Here is a 17500-nt window from a genome sequence, read left to right on the forward strand (position 1 = left end):
AGCTGACGCACCTGGGGTCTATCGACACCCTAACGACGTCAACCTGGTAAATTTAAAAATATTCTATCTCATATGTTGAGAAGCCAGAATGTAACATTGGTGCTGTGACCAGGATGCTGTTGAGTTTCTTTTATTTTATCATTTTATTATAAATTATACAAAGTGTTGCTACGGAAATTTAAATAAGAAGTGACCGCGAGTGTTTTCGTTCGTTATTATTATCAATGTTTTCTGACAAAAATAATTATAAATACTCGCGATAACTTCGTAAAAACGGGAACGATTTTTTTTAATTATTTAATTATTTCCCGTCGAGTTGTCATTATTTTATCATTTAAATTGATACATAAACGACGTATCGGTATTTTAATGAGTAATTTTATTCTCTGTCGGATTATGATATTAGTCACGAATTTAAATTTTTGCCGTCGGGAAACGCCCGTGAATATATTCGTAATTTTTAATGTTTTACAGTACAAAACCTGTTATAAAACGCTACCGAGTTGTCAAAATTTAACTCAACAAATGTATTCTAAGATCTATCCGAGGTTCGACATTGCTGAATTAATGGACGGTGTTAGCGTAAATAATAGAATAATAACTGTATAAGATTTCAAATGATGATTGCATCTTGTTTGATCTAACGGAGTTTTATTATTCATTTTGGTTTTTATATTATTACTGTCCATTATTCATTAATGCGGTCTAGTTTGAAAGTGATTTGCTTCGGCATTCTCAATTGTACAAAAAAATAATAATCAGAATTTATCAAAGCAATTAGTTCTAATTTAAAATTTATGTGAACAATGATCTCCTGTTTCGAGCAGTTAATTAGTTTTTCAAAACAATTATATTTATATTATAAATTAAGTACAATGAATTTTTAATTCTTACCGAAACGCTCATTCATCGAGCATTAGGTCTCAACTAATTTAATTAAAATTATTAATAACTGTTCAATTATATGTACAATTGCTTTGATAACTTTTGATTATTTTATGAATTACATTAATAAATACTGAAATAGTTGAGAAGGCTTAAACAAATAATTATTTTCAAAATGGATAAACAAAGAGAACCTATGACAGAGGAGGAACTCCTTGAACTGTCAGAAAAACTTAATGAACAGTGTAAAAAGCACGATGATCGGGAGGCAGTTCTGGAGGCACGGGAACGGCTTCTTATCGATCGATTAAGTGATCTTGCCGGCCGAGACCAGAAAAATAGTGAAGCAGACGCTAAATTGCGAAAATTAAAAACGGAATTACGAAAATTAAAAATTTCGTTGGCGGAACGGGAACTCGAATTAAAATCGCGCGAGTTGAAAAGCAAAGATAAGCCTAACGATCTCGAGGACGAGATTAAACGTCGGCTTCACGAGTTAAAAGAGCGCGAAGCGGAATCTGGCTGACTCATAGAGCAAGCTAGAAAAATACAGGTCGAGCGCTTAAACAAACGTGAAGCTGCGCTGAATGAGCGGGAACGCGGGTTGACGGATCTCCGAGAAAATCTTAATAAACGGGAGTTCGATTTAATCGAAAGAGAAAACGCGGTCGCGGCTCGGGAAAAATATTTGCGAAATGACTCAAAATTACTGCAAAGTTCGAGCTTGGAGCTCAAGGACATAGAAAGGTCCACCGCGACTAAGGTACACAGCGTGATCGAAGAACTCAGAGAGGATATGTCTCTGTTACGAAATAGCGGGTCGAACAATCATGTTAATAACCCGAGTATTACAATCAAAGACGCGTTGTCATATGTACCTACTTTTGACGGTAAAAGCACCTCGGTCTCCGACTTCATAAGATCATGTAATCACGCTTGCTCTATGCTCGCGCCGAGCGCCGAATTTATATTTTTGACACTTGTGCGTCAAAAATTTAAAGGCGACGCTCGGACTACTGTCGAAAATATGGAGTACACTAACATGAAGGAGTTCGAAAACCTCCTTCGTACCGTCTTCGATCGTCACCGCTCCGCGAACCAATTCAAAGCAGAACTGGAAAACATCGTAATGCTTTCCAGAGAAAATATGGTTTCTTACGTAAATCGCGCCCGGTCAATTTATCGTGACATTTTACACGCAGAATCAACCGAAAGGGGTACGCTTATTGAAGCAGAAAAATTAAAAAAGACGCGATTTCGGCTTTCCTCAATGGTATTCCGCCTTTGCTCCAAGTACAATGTTTACTCAAACCACATGACACATTGGAACAAACATACGCGTCGTCGATTGCCGCGTTTAAAAATCAGGAAGACAACGAAAAACGCTTCCAAATACCAGAAGTGGCCACGGTGGCCCACATTCAGGGTTATAATCCCGAAAAACCGAAGTCGAGACAGAATCGCCTGGCAAACGGTTATAACAAATATCCGGACCATAAAAAGGAACGTTTTATAAATCCCAGATCGTCTGGGATAAATAATTTTGCATTTGATAAACCAGTACGAAAATTTATTTCGTTACCGGAAAATTAGAGACTCCCGTAGGAAATTTTGACGGGGGCCGACGGGAGTTCTTACATCAAACGAGTAATCCCGTCAATTTTAAAAGAATAATTAAGACTGCGCGCAGAAGGACAGTCTTAAATGTAAACAATGTTGAGCATGGAAGCGAACCATTTAAATTCAATTTCAATAAAATATCGGAACCAATGATAAAAATTTGTTCAATTAGTACCATTGGAGTACAGAACAGTAAAGATAGTACACTGGAAATAGAGCAGCACGCGTCATTCAAAGAGCTACCTAGACCTAGTATCTCAGGAGCTCACGTTAATCGGTTTACTCAAAATGAATTAAGCACCGAATTGTTTAATGATTGTGTCGACGAGCATGTAGTTCTCGCGACAACGGATAATCATACGTCGCCGATCCGATTCAATCAGGAAGTTGAGATCGAGCGAAAATTAGAAAATAAACGCGTCGAAACTGTAGATTTGTTGCCAGTTGATAATAAGCTGCTCTATTCACCAGGTGGTCATATGAAAGAAAATGATATTAAATCGTTGGTCTCGAAATATGATTCGCAGTTGTGGATTGTTTCAGAGGTAAACAGTTCACAACAAAAGGGAGTACAGAAACTTCAGAATTTCAATAAAAATGTAAATGGATTTGTAACGCATGCATGCTCCAACATTATAAAATATATGTATTTTATCATATTGTTTTTTAAATACATATATGATCTATTAACTTCGTCGAAGAAAGGCTTACGATTTTGTTTTACTATATTAAACTTTGAAAAGTATAGCTTTAAGAATAAAATTAAAGTTCCTCCAGATAAAAATAGTTTTTTGAAGAATAATATTGATTATGTTAATGAAATATATCAGAACTATGGCTTTATTGTGGACCGCAAACGTTTAGATTCTATTGATTTATTTTTGATATCTCTAGCTATTAAGAAAATGAAAGATAATTTAACATTTAATTTTAAATTATGGGATTTTGAGATTATAATATCTCGATTTAGAAAAGGGATAGAACTTTTGAGAACTGATCCAATCTGGTTAGTGAGATGTACAACATCGGAGTGGCCCTTGGAGGATACGAAAAATCGTCGATTGGGTGCTGTAGCAGTACAACGGAACAGTACCGTGGAAGTATTCGGCAACGATATTTTCAATCCTGCAGATGATGCTGGGGTACCTAAACGTTTCATGTGTATAAAAGTCAAATTTATACACATTGAGACAAGCATAATTTTCAAGATAATTGACGTCCACTGTTTGTCTACAACAGTAGGGAGGTCTACTTATACTACGAGCAACGAAGTCAAGCACGAGGACAAGCTGGGATGCAATTCAGATGACCTACCAAATTTTGGGTTCATCATCATAGGATTCGTTATTATCGGATGCCTGATTGTAAGCATTATTTATCCAGCTGCACAGTGTGCCTTGTTTGCAGTTACTGTCGTCGTAGTAGTGTATGCAACTACACATAAATTAAAACATTATCAGCCAACATCGGCAGTCGAAAATTTCCGGAAAACCACAACAGAACCAATCCAAAGGATATCCAAGGACCAACAGCAGTTCGGATTTCAAATCCAAATTCAATCAACCAAAACCAGATTGGACTACTCTCAAAAGAACTACGAGTAGGCAGAAGCCAATTTTATATAAACATTTTAAAAATTTAAGGGAATTGTCTTGAAAACAAAAAACTAATCTCTTAAGACTTTAATACCTGTTATTATCAGGAAAATTTATATTTGTCAGTATATTACTTAGAAATGACTCAGTACAGTAGAATCAGATAACCGAAAGGAGGTTTACAATCCTAAATTAATGTTTAATTACTTTGTTTACTATAAATTCGTAGAATTATTGAAAATGCTAACTGACTTAAGTCGGGAGGTTGTTACCTCGTTATGATTATAAATTTTGACTTAAGCAGTTACATCTTAAGTAACTTATAAATTACCGCAAAGCGGACTATATCTATACAAATTTATATTTAGAATTAACCAATTCATATAATCATTTAATAATACCAAACGACCAAGTCGGGAGGTAATTAAAGCACAAGATACGAACGTATAGTTTCATATTACTAGGTTTAAGTGATATTATGAAACGTTGTGTCTCAGGTTTAGGTTAAAATACTAAAGCCACGAACCTTTTTCTCCTTTACACTATTCAAAATTGAATTTAACTTTTAGTTTATATAGAGTCAGTCAGGTAATTGATTTAAATTTATATCGAGCCACTTTTTCATGGTCAGAAGTCGCACCGATTTTATATCATCGACTAATGATCCAACTTATGAAGTCACTGAAAAATCTGAGAACGAAATTCAGTACGTAGATATGATGTTTCCAAGAGTAATAAACACTCATAAATACTGTTGTGTTTGTGGGTCAAAAAATGAGATGATGGTAATACCTTTTGAAGCTCGCAACCAAGTTTTTGTAAAGCGAAAAATATTTATTCCAAGATATAATCGATGCTGTAAGCATCATCTCATAAAGAAACGATTTTATGAGAAAGATATTTTTTCTTTACGCATTTATTCAAACACGAGTACATTTGAAGTCTCCGATTTAGAAAATTTGATGAAACAGTTATCTGTCAGTAGTGATTCCGTACTTCTGGATAAAATTGGTGACTATTCTTTTCCAGAAGAACGTTTAAAAGTCTTAACAGGTTTAACTTGGGAAAATCTAACAAAGTTACGTACTATGATGACATCCATGCGTAATTCTGAGACACGAGATGTAATTCAAGCTATCGTTGTATTTCTATTTAAATTACGAACTGGCAATTCAAATGCTGTAATATCGTCAGTTCTCGGATTACAGCGAGAACAATTAGTATCTGACTATGTACAATCGGTAATGAAATCATTCGAACAAGATGTTTTGCCTAAATATTTTGGGATAAATGCATCATCACGCCAAAATATTTTAAATCATTCTTCAGAAATAGCTACAAAACTATTTGAACTAAATGACCAACTAATGATAATTTGCGATGGTACTTACATTCGTCACCAGAAAAGTACAAACAACGAATACCAACGAAAATCATACTCCGGTCAGAAAAAAGTTCCTTTGTTTAAACCATTTACTGTTTGTACAACAAATGGATATGTAATCGATATGTTGGGACCATTTACTGCGAACAAAAATGATGCAGAAATTTTGAAATCTATTCTGGAAGATCCAAACGGCTTAATCAAACTTCTTGAGAAAGGAGACATTTTTGTGCTTGACCGTGGTTTTCGTGACGTTGTTACACATTTAGAAAATCTTGGATTCAAAGTATTGATGCCAGCCCTGAAGGGGAAACGGAATCAACTCACCACAAGTGAGTCAAATGATTCTCGATTCGTGACAAAAATTCGTTGGGTAGTAGAATCTGTTCATGGCGTAATTGAACAAAAGTTTACTTTATTAGATCATAAAGTAGACAATAAGTTACTGCCGAAAGCACAATTGTTCTGCCAGATTGCTTGTTTTTTAAATAATGAGTTTGGGAAACGCTTCAATTCTGATAAAGAGATTGCAGATCAAGTACTGTCTGTTATGAATTTAAAAAAAAATCAGGATAATACTCTAGCAAATGATGTTGAAAGAGAGCATTGGGCTCGACGAAAAATACCTTTCGAAACGATCAAGTCAGACGATTTACACGATGTTCCGGAGATGACTGAAAAAAATTTGCATATATTGTTTACTGGGTCTTATCAGCTTTCACAAGCAGTGTCATACTTGGCTGAAATAATGGATAAAGACAATAATTTAAGCCTTCAGTACGTAAAAACCGCTGAAAATATTCTCAAATTTCAAGTCAAGTCTCGACATATCAATGCAAAAGTATATCGTTGTTTCATTGAGTATCATCCTAACAAAAATGGAATCAATGGGATTTCTCGATATTGCTATGATTGTACGAATGGCAGGCGTACAGTTAGTTGTTGTTCACATGTAGCAGCAATAATTTATTATCTATCACATGCTAGGTACTTATCAAAAATTGTTAAGCCAGCAGAAATTTTAAGTCGAATTTTCAATAATACAGGGCACTATGTAGTGATTAATGAAGACAGTGATGAAGATTGATTTTATTTTGTTTTTTAAGCACATTTCATAATTTTAGTATCATTGACATGGTGTTATATGTCTATTTTATATTAGAACGCCAATTATTTTTGTATTTCTTGAGTATTAAAATGATATCGATTTGTTTAAAGACTAAATTATCAAAAAAAATCAGTTTTTAATTTTTTTCATAATGTTGCACCAAACCGAAAAAATTGAAAAAATTCCTGAGTACAGGAGAGTGTAAAAGACGTCTTCTGACAAAATTTGGTGATTTGCAAGTTGTCAAAAACGCAGTCAAAAAAATAATTTTAGTTTTATTTCCTTTGTTAAAAATCGGCTTTTAACTCGGGGATCATGATAAAAACGTTTTGTTATGGATTTTACTTGTAAGTATTTAGGAAAAAATCGCCATTGATTAATTTTGAATTTTACTATTGAAAAAAAAATAAAAATCGAAAAATAGGTTTTTTTTCGATAACTCGGAAACCATTTGGGATTAAGAGCTGAAATTTTGACTGAATTTTTTTTATTTGGTACCAAAGTGATCCCCGAAGTGCCGATCGAAAACTCCGTGGGGGCCAATTCGGCATGCTTATCCGGCTATGCCCTTTTGGATGTACTTGATTTAAAAATAAAAACTTGTTAACGCAAACTCTTCAATTTTTAGAAATTTAACTGAAACTCTTGAAACGTTTAGTTTGACTACTTCACTTGTTTCAATGAAACAAAAGTAGTTTCCTATAATACCGAACGTGTCTTGTCAACCGAAAAGTTTCTTGGGGAGAGAATCCGACGAGGTTGTAGGAGTAATTTGACGCACTCACATGAAAACTGAAAAATATTCGACAAGAATATAAATGTATTCGTTACAAAATATTGAATTATATTTGAATGAAAGTCTTTATATTATCAATTAAATAGAAAAATTTATTTATAAAAAGAGTCACATATTTATCTCGTTTAGATCAATGTATAAGCAATTGACTGTATATATCCATTTAATATGAAAACAAAGTACTAGAAGCACAACTAAACTAAAAATTTCCTACAGGCTCCGTAGCGTAGCGGTAAAGCGTCTGACTCTCACGCGTAGGGTACTGGGTTCGAATCCTCCGGATACTAATATTACGATTATTTAATTTTTCACTAAAAACTGAGTGTGTCAGAATTATTTGTAAAGTGTAATATATATAATGTAATAATAATAATAATAATAATAATAATATAATGTAATTGTCTCAATACTTGATAAAAAAAAAAAAAAAAAAAAAAAAACAATAAAAGTAAAATCAAAAATTAAAAAATGCAAAAAAAAAAAAATTTTTTAAATTAATTATTGATGAAATAATTAAAGGCAATATTCACTTGATTCAGATTACTGTTTTTTTTGGATCAATGCAATACAGCAATTTGAAATAAGTCGATTTGTTATTGAATTAATTGCAAGGAGAGTTTCTACGGACCTGAAAAAATATTACTTTTAACACTAAAATTCATTTGCTTTAATAAAATTATGACTTAACTGAAAATTCTTCATACCTTCAAAGACCTTACAAATTACTTTGAGTGAAATTTTTGATTATTTTATGTAAAACGAAAATCATTATTGTATCAACAGCATTCATGACTTGAACTAATTCCTATTTTTTTTTAAATGAAAAAAGTTATTGAGTTATATCAAATACTATAGAGTTAGTTCAAACAAATCAGGACCTTCCCTCAAGAAACTCTCAGTTGGAGCAAAATATACTGTCAAACGTAGAGGGCGGTAGACTCAATCGCTTGACGCGCTTGGCTGTATCCAAACACACGGAGTACTTGAGCCAAACGAATCTGGTTTGACGTCAGGAATCTTTTTTTACAGTGTACATTATTATAATTGTGATGCGGCATAATAATTTTTTATAAGAACATACTAGCTTGGTGGATGCTTTACTTCCTGTTTCAAGTTTGGTCGGTAGCATAATAAAAATTGGTAAGTTTCGAGCCAACATTTTTCCAGATGTCGACGTTTTGAGATCCTAGGAAGCTATTCTGACTATTCTCAGAATGATATCCGAGTAATGTGTGTGTGTGGATGTAAACTCTCCATATTGTTCTAATGAATTAACCGATCGAGGTGGTTCTTGTGGCAATCGAAAGAGTTTGGTGGCCGTCAACTTTCCTAAAAATTTCAGATCAATCAATTTAATAGACTCTAAGATATACAAGAAATACGAAAGAAAAATTATTTTTTTTTGTTTTTTGGAAATTTTCAATAAACGGCTTGATTTGTCGAATCCAAAATCTAATCAGCTCTAAAAATAAAACGCGTTAATTGCCGCCAACTATCTCAATCGGTTAATTCGTTTGAGAAAAAAATGCTAAAAAATGTTTTTTTTAAATGATCTTTGAAGTGACTCATCTGATCAATTCTTACATCTCCACAGCTTTAGAACTCAATAAAACGCGTCGATTGGCACATTGAACACCAAAATTGGTTAATTAGTTTAAACGATATGGGCTCCGAAAGATGTGAAAAATAACATTTTATGTCACTTTTCCCGGATAAAGAGCCTGATGCCCGAAAACATCGAAAGGGGCAAAGAAAAAATTATGAAAATTATTATTGAATTTCATACTTTATGTGTCATAGAATATAACTTGCCCTTCATCACGGTTATAGTCGTCCCATAGAAAGTTTGGGATCTTGCCCTAGCACAATTATTCTTCCTCTACCACGAAATTCGGCTTTGCGAATGCACAGACTATCTTTTTCGGAATATTATCATAGAGGCAGAAAGAATAATAGTGAGAAAGAATCCTAAGCTTTCTCCGGGACAACTATATAGAATATTTTTGACATCATGGAAGATTGCCGAATTCTAACTAGGTACATAAGTTTTTGGGCATTTTAGATTCCAATAAATTACATTATTCTTTTTGACCGAATTGCCCTGTCAATCGTCAAACGAAAAACGCCTCTAGGGTTGGCGGGCACCTGATGATCCCAAAAATGAATATAAAACCAGTGGTTTATTTTTCGCCTAGGAAAGCCAGGTACGGTACAAACATATGACGTTGACAGCGTCATCATCTTCAATCCAAGATTTCATTAGGGCCAGTTTTACAATCCGAGATTTTTCTTAATCTGCGATGAAATCACAATTGAGGTTATATCTACACTGTAAATATATAAATATACTTGCTGGAGTAATTTAATCCCGATTTAAACAAAGATAGGATTTAATACAGGCCCTTAATCTGAGATTGAATTACTCTCGTTAGTATATTTATTGTAATTACATAGTTATAATTGAAGTGATAATGTGATTCTTGATTAATATAATCATGGATTAAGAAACTAGCCTTGTCTCAACTGTATGAAAACACACTTCAGAGCGGAGTAAAACAATGACGTTACTTAGTAAAATTATAGTTTAAAATCTAAGACTGCGATTCAGATATTATCTTTTCTATGCAAAACAATTAAACCTTATATATATAACTTATAGGAACACGTATTTAGATTCTTTGCTACTCAGACTACATATATATATATATATATATATATATATATATATATATATATATATATATATATATATATATATACATCGAGAATTTAAGGGCCAGTTTTTCAAACTGGGTTTATTTTTATCCGGGTTTTAATTAATATTGCTAGCATATCTATACGATAAGGTTCGGCAGTACTAAACGAATTTTCGCATTTTACTTTTCTAATTACGTTTTGAATAACTACGTCACTCGAATGATGAAAACTTTCCGATGAAGTTTGTCTTTCACATTTTTTCGGAAGCTATAAAAATTTCCGTAATAACAATTGATTAATAAATTAAAAGAAAAGTAATATTCAAAAATTCGTTTAGTATGGCCCAGCCTTAATAGTATATAGATTTACCAGCGATAATAATTTAAACCTTGATTAAAAGTAAGCCCGGTTTGACAATCTGGCCCTAAAACAAGCAACTGAATTCGCCAATACATTGGTTGTGTTAGGATTCACTAAGTTCTTAGTAAATTGAGTAACATTAGCTATAGTGATATATGCTTTTAATATATACTTAAACTTACTAAGTTTACTAAAATCTTAGCTAACCCAACATGCTCTTTGGCATAAATTCGAAATATATTTTGTTTATAAATACTGTGACGTAACAGTTTCACACCGATAGCAACATGTTTTTACTTTCATATTTCAGGTGGTGACAGTTGAAAATTCAAATATGTCCGGTATGTTTGGAAGATTATGCTTTATGCTTGTTATTGATGTGTATTTTTGCAGAGGGTGTAATTACATTTAATTAAAAATTGAAAAAAAAAAAAAAAAACATTGTTCTTATATCTAATTAAAAATTTTATTGTTTAGTTCAAGCAGGGATGCAATCCAATTTTACTAGATGTAAGCTATCACAATTGGGTAATGAGTATGAAGGCACTATTGCTGTAACAAAAAGTGGTATACGTTGTCAAATGTGGGAAGGAATTGAAAAAATACATAAGGTATTTAATATTTTAAATCAGTGAATCTTACTTTTGCTTTTGTACGCATGTATATTTATTAGGGTGTTTCAAAATAAATATTTTTTTTTTTTTTTTTTTTTTTTTTTTCAAATGTTATGGTCTTAAAAGTTAGTCTTAGGTATTAAAAAAATCTTCCTAAAAGAGCACGGAAAAAACAGTTCTGTAAAAGTTACAGAAAAAAATCTTTAAAATTTACTGATGATATTATTTGTAACATTTACAGATAAAATATGTTATTTTTACAAATTCATAAATGTTATTTTTATAAATAACATAATGTAATACTAGCAGATAATATTCTGCAAAAATTACATACTTTTTCTGTAGATTATACATTATTACTTTATGTAATATTTACTTATAGTTCATGTAAAATCTACATGAGTATATGGTGTTAACGTTGCAGAATCATTTTGTAATTTTGAAGTTTGTTTTTTAAAAAAAATTTTGAATATTTCAGAATTTTTTACTTCAGTTTTAAGTTTTTGAACAAATTTTTGAAAAAAATTTTAGATATTTTAAAAAATTTTTTGGGAAATTCAAAAATTTCGATTTTTTTACTCCATTATGAAAATTTATGTGATTTCACTGTATAATTATGAAATACTTTTTATTACTTGACCTTGAAATTCCTTGAACGATAAATTAGTTGATGCTCATTTCCCTTCCATACAGTGTGCGTACATTCCTCATTAACAGACTTATAATTCTGAAAGCGCCATCAGCCGTTCGTTTTTGCAAATACAAGTGACGCTACATTATTCGGAGTATAAAAGTTTTTTATATAAATACTTCTGTGAATTCTACAACTTCACTATGTAACTTTTACAGCCTCAAAATGTAAAAATTACAGATTTAGGTTTACAGAACTCACAATGCAAAAATTACATTTTTGGTTCTGTATAAATTACATAATTTAATTGACAGAGAAACATCTGTCAATTTTACAGAACTGGTTTTTCCGTGAGCAGCTCGAAAGCTCAATCCTTCTAAGAGCTTAACGAATATTAATTTTCTCATTTGAATTACATGTAAGGACAGGGCAGGAATTTTTCGCGTGAGAAAAAAATTTATTCTGTACACAAAAAATTACTGTAGCTGTCTTATGAGTCTCAGCCGACGTCCCAAGTGCTCTAGCTGTCATGGACGTCCAAGATGGACAGGCTAGGAATTTTTTGCGTGATAAAAAAACTTATTCTGTACACAAAAAATTACTGTAGCTGTCTTATGAGTCTCAGCTGAAGTCCCAAGTGCTCCAGCTGTCATGGACGTCCAAGATGAACAGGCCAGGAATTTTTTGCGTGAGAAAAAATTTATTCTGTACACAAAAAATTACTGTAGCTGTCTTATGAGTTTCAGCTGAAGTCCCAAGTACTCTAGCTGTCATGGACGTCCAAGATGGACAGGCCAGGATTTTTTTGCGTGATAAAAAAATTTATTCTGTACACGAAAAATTACTGTAGCTGTCTTATGAGTCTCAGCTGAAGTCCCAAGTGCTCTAGCTGTCATGGATGTCCAAGATGGACAGGCCAGGATTTTTTTGCGTGATAAAAAAATTTATTCTGTAGATAAAAAATTATAGTTGCTGTCTTATGAGTCTCAGCTGAAGTACCAAGGTTTTTAGTTACCATGGATGTCCTAGATCGCTAGTAATGGCTTTCCTGTTAAATAAAAAATTCAAAAAACAATTTCTTTAGTAGACAAATATTTCTAACTGTTAATTAACGAACCTTTCTTAAAAAAAATATTTATTTATACTCAACAAATATATACTCATAATCAATAAATGAACAAATCTTTTCAAGCGAAATTCAAGTAATCACAGTCAATGAAATTTTCTATTAATGCATTTTTTTTATTATTAAATATTTTATTTTTTTCTTGTTGCATACGGCTCATTGGCTAGTAAATATTTCAATGAAGCACAGTATTCGAATGTACTTTGGAAGTAAATTGGTGGTTCCGTTGACACAGATAATGTTTGGAGGTTCAAATCTTCTGAATTGTTGTTGGAATTTTCAAAAAATACTCTACGGTACTTGACTGTCGATGATTTTTCTCTTTCTAATTTTTTATTACTCCAAAGTAACTTCGCAATGCCTTTCCTTGCATTCGTCATATTCAATTCATTGAATGGACAGTAAGAACTCGTTACAATGCAGTACCTCCACGTAATGACATGTACTCCACAATTGTCCCACGTTTTCCCTGGATTTACATTTTGCAACGGAATATCTTTCGGTCTCACAATTTCCCATTCTTTTTCACGAGCCTGTAGGTTTTCTTCCCAGTATTTCTGGACTAGTGTACTGTAGCCTTCAATTAAATTTAAAGGTAACGGTCTTATATTGCCCAAGGAGTCTATATATAAGAATATCTTATAATCTCGCACAGTCACTAACAACGTCCAGTGGTTGTTGTAGTAAATGGGCGAGATCCAAACGCCGTATGACCCCATTTTCACACTTTCAGCCCACTGCCGAAGAGCACCTCGTGACTTTCCATAATCTATAAACTCACTCGAAAAAAAAGTTTCTAAAATCAGCACTCTAAATCCTCTTAATCGTCCCATATTTTCCAGTAATTTGAACGTAGCGTTTATAATATTATCGTCAAGTCTTTCATTTAATTTCAAAGTCTCAAAATTTTTTGCTGTCAAGTGAATCCCATAGAGCATTTTATCATTGTTAGGAAAATTTTTCGGATTTTTCAAGTTTTCGGCAAAAAGATCTCTAAAAGTTTCTGTTTTCGTTTCATCAGGATAGTTGATATTTAATTTAACAGTATTATTTCTTCTTTCGTTTGAGTTAATTTCATTTTCTTCATTTTTTCTCTCTTTTAAAATATTACTTTCTTCCATTTTACTGTCAGCAACTTCTTTTTTTAATTTTTTATTATTTTTTTCAACATCACAAGACAACCTCTTAAATTTTTTTTGCGTAAAATACGTCCCACCCTTATTGCCATCCCACCCTTCACTTTCAAAAAACCAATCATTTTCATAGTCATCACAATCATCTTCTGTCGTCAGTCTTTTCTTTTTCTTCTCACTGTTCTGTCGTTGTCTTTCTGTCAGTAGTGTATGTTGTCTTTCAGTCAGTTTGCCCTCGATCACCTCTACCATTTTTTCAATAAATCTAGGTAACAAAATTTTTTTTTCTTTATCAAAAATATCATTTTTGATATCGTTAAAAAGAGTTTCTGACGTGGCATTACTGTATTTTACGAAATTTACATTTTTATGTGTCAGTCAGCTCAAGATTGCTCCTGAACAGAGAGAAAAAAATGGCAGCAAATGTTCCATGACGTATTCAACCAGAAATTCGTTGGAATAGTGAGGATTTTTTAAAGATTCTTCAGACATAACATTTGATTTTTTAACTGTGCTCCAAATCGAATAAAATATCATGAAGAACGGCGATCCATGGCGTAATTTTGTTTCTGCTTCTTTACTTATCTCTTCTTCTATCGTTTCACCTTCTTCTTTATCTTTATCTTCGTTCACCATATTTTCATCTTCTCTATCTGATAATTCATTTTTTTCACTTTCTTCATTGTTATCATCAAAATCATCAAGTTTTTCCTCTTTTGCAACTCCATAAACTGGTAAAATTTTCTGCACATACGTATCAAGATGTTCGTCAGACCACTCAGTTCCAAACACTACACAGCCATCGTTGAAAATCGTTTTCGCTTCTTCAATAGATGTGCAGTGTACTAATTGCGAGATCCAATGTAACGCAAGTTTTTTAGTAGTTTGTGTCATCGAACACCGTTTCAATTTTCTTTTTACAGTGTTAAGTAAATGTGTTGAGCATATGTGAACTACTGTAAAAGAGATATCTTCAACTTTACCATTTACTGCGATGTCGTGAGTAATTTGGAGACATCTTTTCAAGGTGAAATGATTAAAACCCATGATAATTGCCTGTATACCGGCCAAACGAAAGTCAGATTCTACTTTGTCGACTATAAGTTTTTTCTTCGTAAAGCGACTCCAATTATCCATAAGTGTAGAAAAAAAAATCGTTTGATAATGAGTGTCATGAACAGTAGAGATGAATTCTGCTACCGGACAGGGTCCATCCCGACTAGAATTTCTTCCTGATTTGCCTGAAGTACCATAAGGACCTTATCAGGTTAATATAAGGTTTGCCTTATTAGGGCAAACCTGACAAGTTCCTTGTCAGGACCTCGTCAGGATATCCTTATTAAAAAAAAAGTTAATTGCTATCGGGTCAACCTGACGAGTTCCTGATCAGGACCTCATCAGGATATCCCTATTAAAAAAAAAGTTATTTGCCATCGGGTCAACCTGACGAATTCCTGATCAGGACCTCGTCAGGATATCTCTATTAAAAAAAAGTTATTTGCCATCGGGTCAATCTGACGAGTTCCTGATCAGGACCTTATCTGGATATCCTTATTCAAAAAATAGTTATCCCATCCCTTTAAATATTTCATTTACAGGCTAAAAATTAAAAAAAGTACAAAAGAATATTATATAAAAAATCACGTCAATCATTGTAGCACAGATTTTTTACCTCTTCATCAGTTATTCTATGACATCATAATGAATATTATATTTACACTTTCAAGATCACTTGTGTATGTCAGCCCAGTGAATAGCATCGAGGACTTTAAATCGAAAGGACGCAGGTTCGAGCCCAGCAGTTATCGGGATTTTTTCATCGATAGTAAATATGTTTACTCCCTCTAATTAATGCTCTCAATTCAATAGGTAACGTTCTCGATCGAATTAAAATTCTCTTATTTTTTTTCTTGCAATTAAATACTTTTTTAAAAATAATTACTAATAACTTATTAGTAATAAGGTAATCCTGATAAGGATTTGATGAGGATATCCTGGTAAGGACCTGATAAGGCATTCCTGATAAGGACGTGATGAGGATATCCTGGTAAGGTCCTGATAAGGCAATCCCAATAAGGACCTCATGGGTCTTAAGCGTTACATCCATATCAGGATCCTCGTCAGGATACCCTGATCGGGACCTTATTTGAAATAAGGTTAACCCGATAAGGACCTCGTCAGGCCCTTATGAAAAATTCTAGTCGGAATATATTCGTTATGCTTTCCAGGTAATGACAATACGTAATATAAAATGCACTTAGAAATATTTTTAATCGGGGCAATGATACTGCCGGTTGCGTCAAAATGTAAGAAAACCGTGTTCTTTTGAGACATGAGGTACTGAATTTGTCGAACCGTATATAAAATTATAGAAAATGGTTTCATACTAATATTTTGTATGTATCCGGGATAATTTTTATGGGGCCGTGAGATTTTGAATTTTTCATCTAATTTTTTCACATAATTTAATAAATCTTTATCAAGGTCATTTGCCGCTCGGTTTTCACTCGAAATCTTATGAAGGATCGTACTACTTAGGACATGATTACGGTTACCTGCTTGTAGACATTCTTTATCAGCATTGTTTAGCATCTTGAACTTTATCAGGCCAGGTTTCTCTTTTTCTATAGCCGCAACAACCTTCGCACGCTCTTCTCCACTACAATATCGACGATGAATATCGTTCGGATCATGATCGCTCAGTCCTTTTGGTTTAGCGTGTACTGTGATGTTGACAAAAGGTGCATTAATCGGAGTGCAGCTTATAAAATCGATCTGAGTACACAGACGATTCTTACAAACAGCATTGGCAATAAAAAACTTGTTATTTTTAACTTCCCGCTAAGAAAATTGTAAATTTTCTAAAATTCGGGAAGTTATTGGTTTCGGTCCGATTTACGAAAATCGAATTTCCATTAGATGTCGACGTTTTGAGGTCCGAGGGAGCTATTCTGACTAATTTCACGATGATGTCCGAGTGTATGTATGTATGTATGTACGTACGTATGTAAATACCTGTATCTTTTGAACGGATAAACCGATTTTGAACTTTAAGGTGTCATTCGACGCGGATTGTTAATATCTTGAAGCCGAGAGAAAATTGAGCTTGATCGGTAGGGCTCGTTCAGAGATATTCCAAAAATAAAGTTTTTTGAAAAATGTTTTTTTTGGATAACTTTTAATGTGCTCGATAGATTGATTCCAGAATGGACTGGGCTCTAGAAGCCGCGTCGAATGACACCTCAGCCATCAAAATCGGTTCATTCGTTCGAGAGAAACCGTTGTCGAAAGAATTACAAAAAAAACATTTTTTTATTTTTCCTGAAATATAACAAAAACGACTCGATAAATCGAATTCAAAATTTGATCAGCTTTAGAACTTGACAAAACGCGTCGATTGCCGCCTCAACCATCAAAATCGGTTAATTCGTTCGCGAGATATCGTAGGAGAAAGAAATGCTAAAAAATGGTTTTCTACAAAACAATGGCATCCAAAAGTATTTGCGAGCTCGAAGAGCTTGAAAATGTATTCACAATAGTGTTTTCGAGCT

The 17500-nt window shown here is 33.1% G+C and overlaps 2 protein-coding genes across 2 annotated transcripts in view; both read left to right on the forward strand.

Annotated features, from left to right (window-relative positions):
* Nucleotides 1-4723: 4723 nt before the first annotated feature.
* On the forward strand, nucleotides 4724-6571 carry LOC130673927 (uncharacterized). The gene has a single exon (XM_057479143.1). It carries the CDS (start codon nucleotides 4724-4726, stop codon nucleotides 6569-6571), a length of 1848 nt encoding a protein of 615 aa, XP_057335126.1.
* Nucleotides 6572-10737: 4166 nt separating this feature from the next.
* Nucleotides 10738-17500, forward strand: part of LOC130672619 (uncharacterized) — a 169100-nt gene continuing 162337 nt past the window's right edge. Inside the window, exons 1-2 of the mRNA XM_057477258.1 lie at nucleotides 10738-10843; nucleotides 10923-11056. Coding sequence (XP_057333241.1) covers nucleotides 10780-10843; nucleotides 10923-11056 — 198 coding nt within the window. The 5' untranslated portion in view covers nucleotides 10738-10779. The remainder of the gene's footprint in view (nucleotides 10844-10922; nucleotides 11057-17500) is intronic.

The sequence above is a fragment of the Microplitis mediator genome, chromosome 8 (genome assembly GCF_029852145.1).
Source record: "Microplitis mediator isolate UGA2020A chromosome 8, iyMicMedi2.1, whole genome shotgun sequence".
Taxonomy (NCBI): domain Eukaryota; kingdom Metazoa; phylum Arthropoda; class Insecta; order Hymenoptera; family Braconidae; genus Microplitis; species Microplitis mediator.

What these genes read in the sequence shown, in the direction of transcription:
- LOC130673927 (XM_057479143.1), top strand. Translation starts at nt 4,724, where the DNA reads ATGGTCAGAAGTCGCACCGATTTTATATCATCGACTAATGATCCAACT.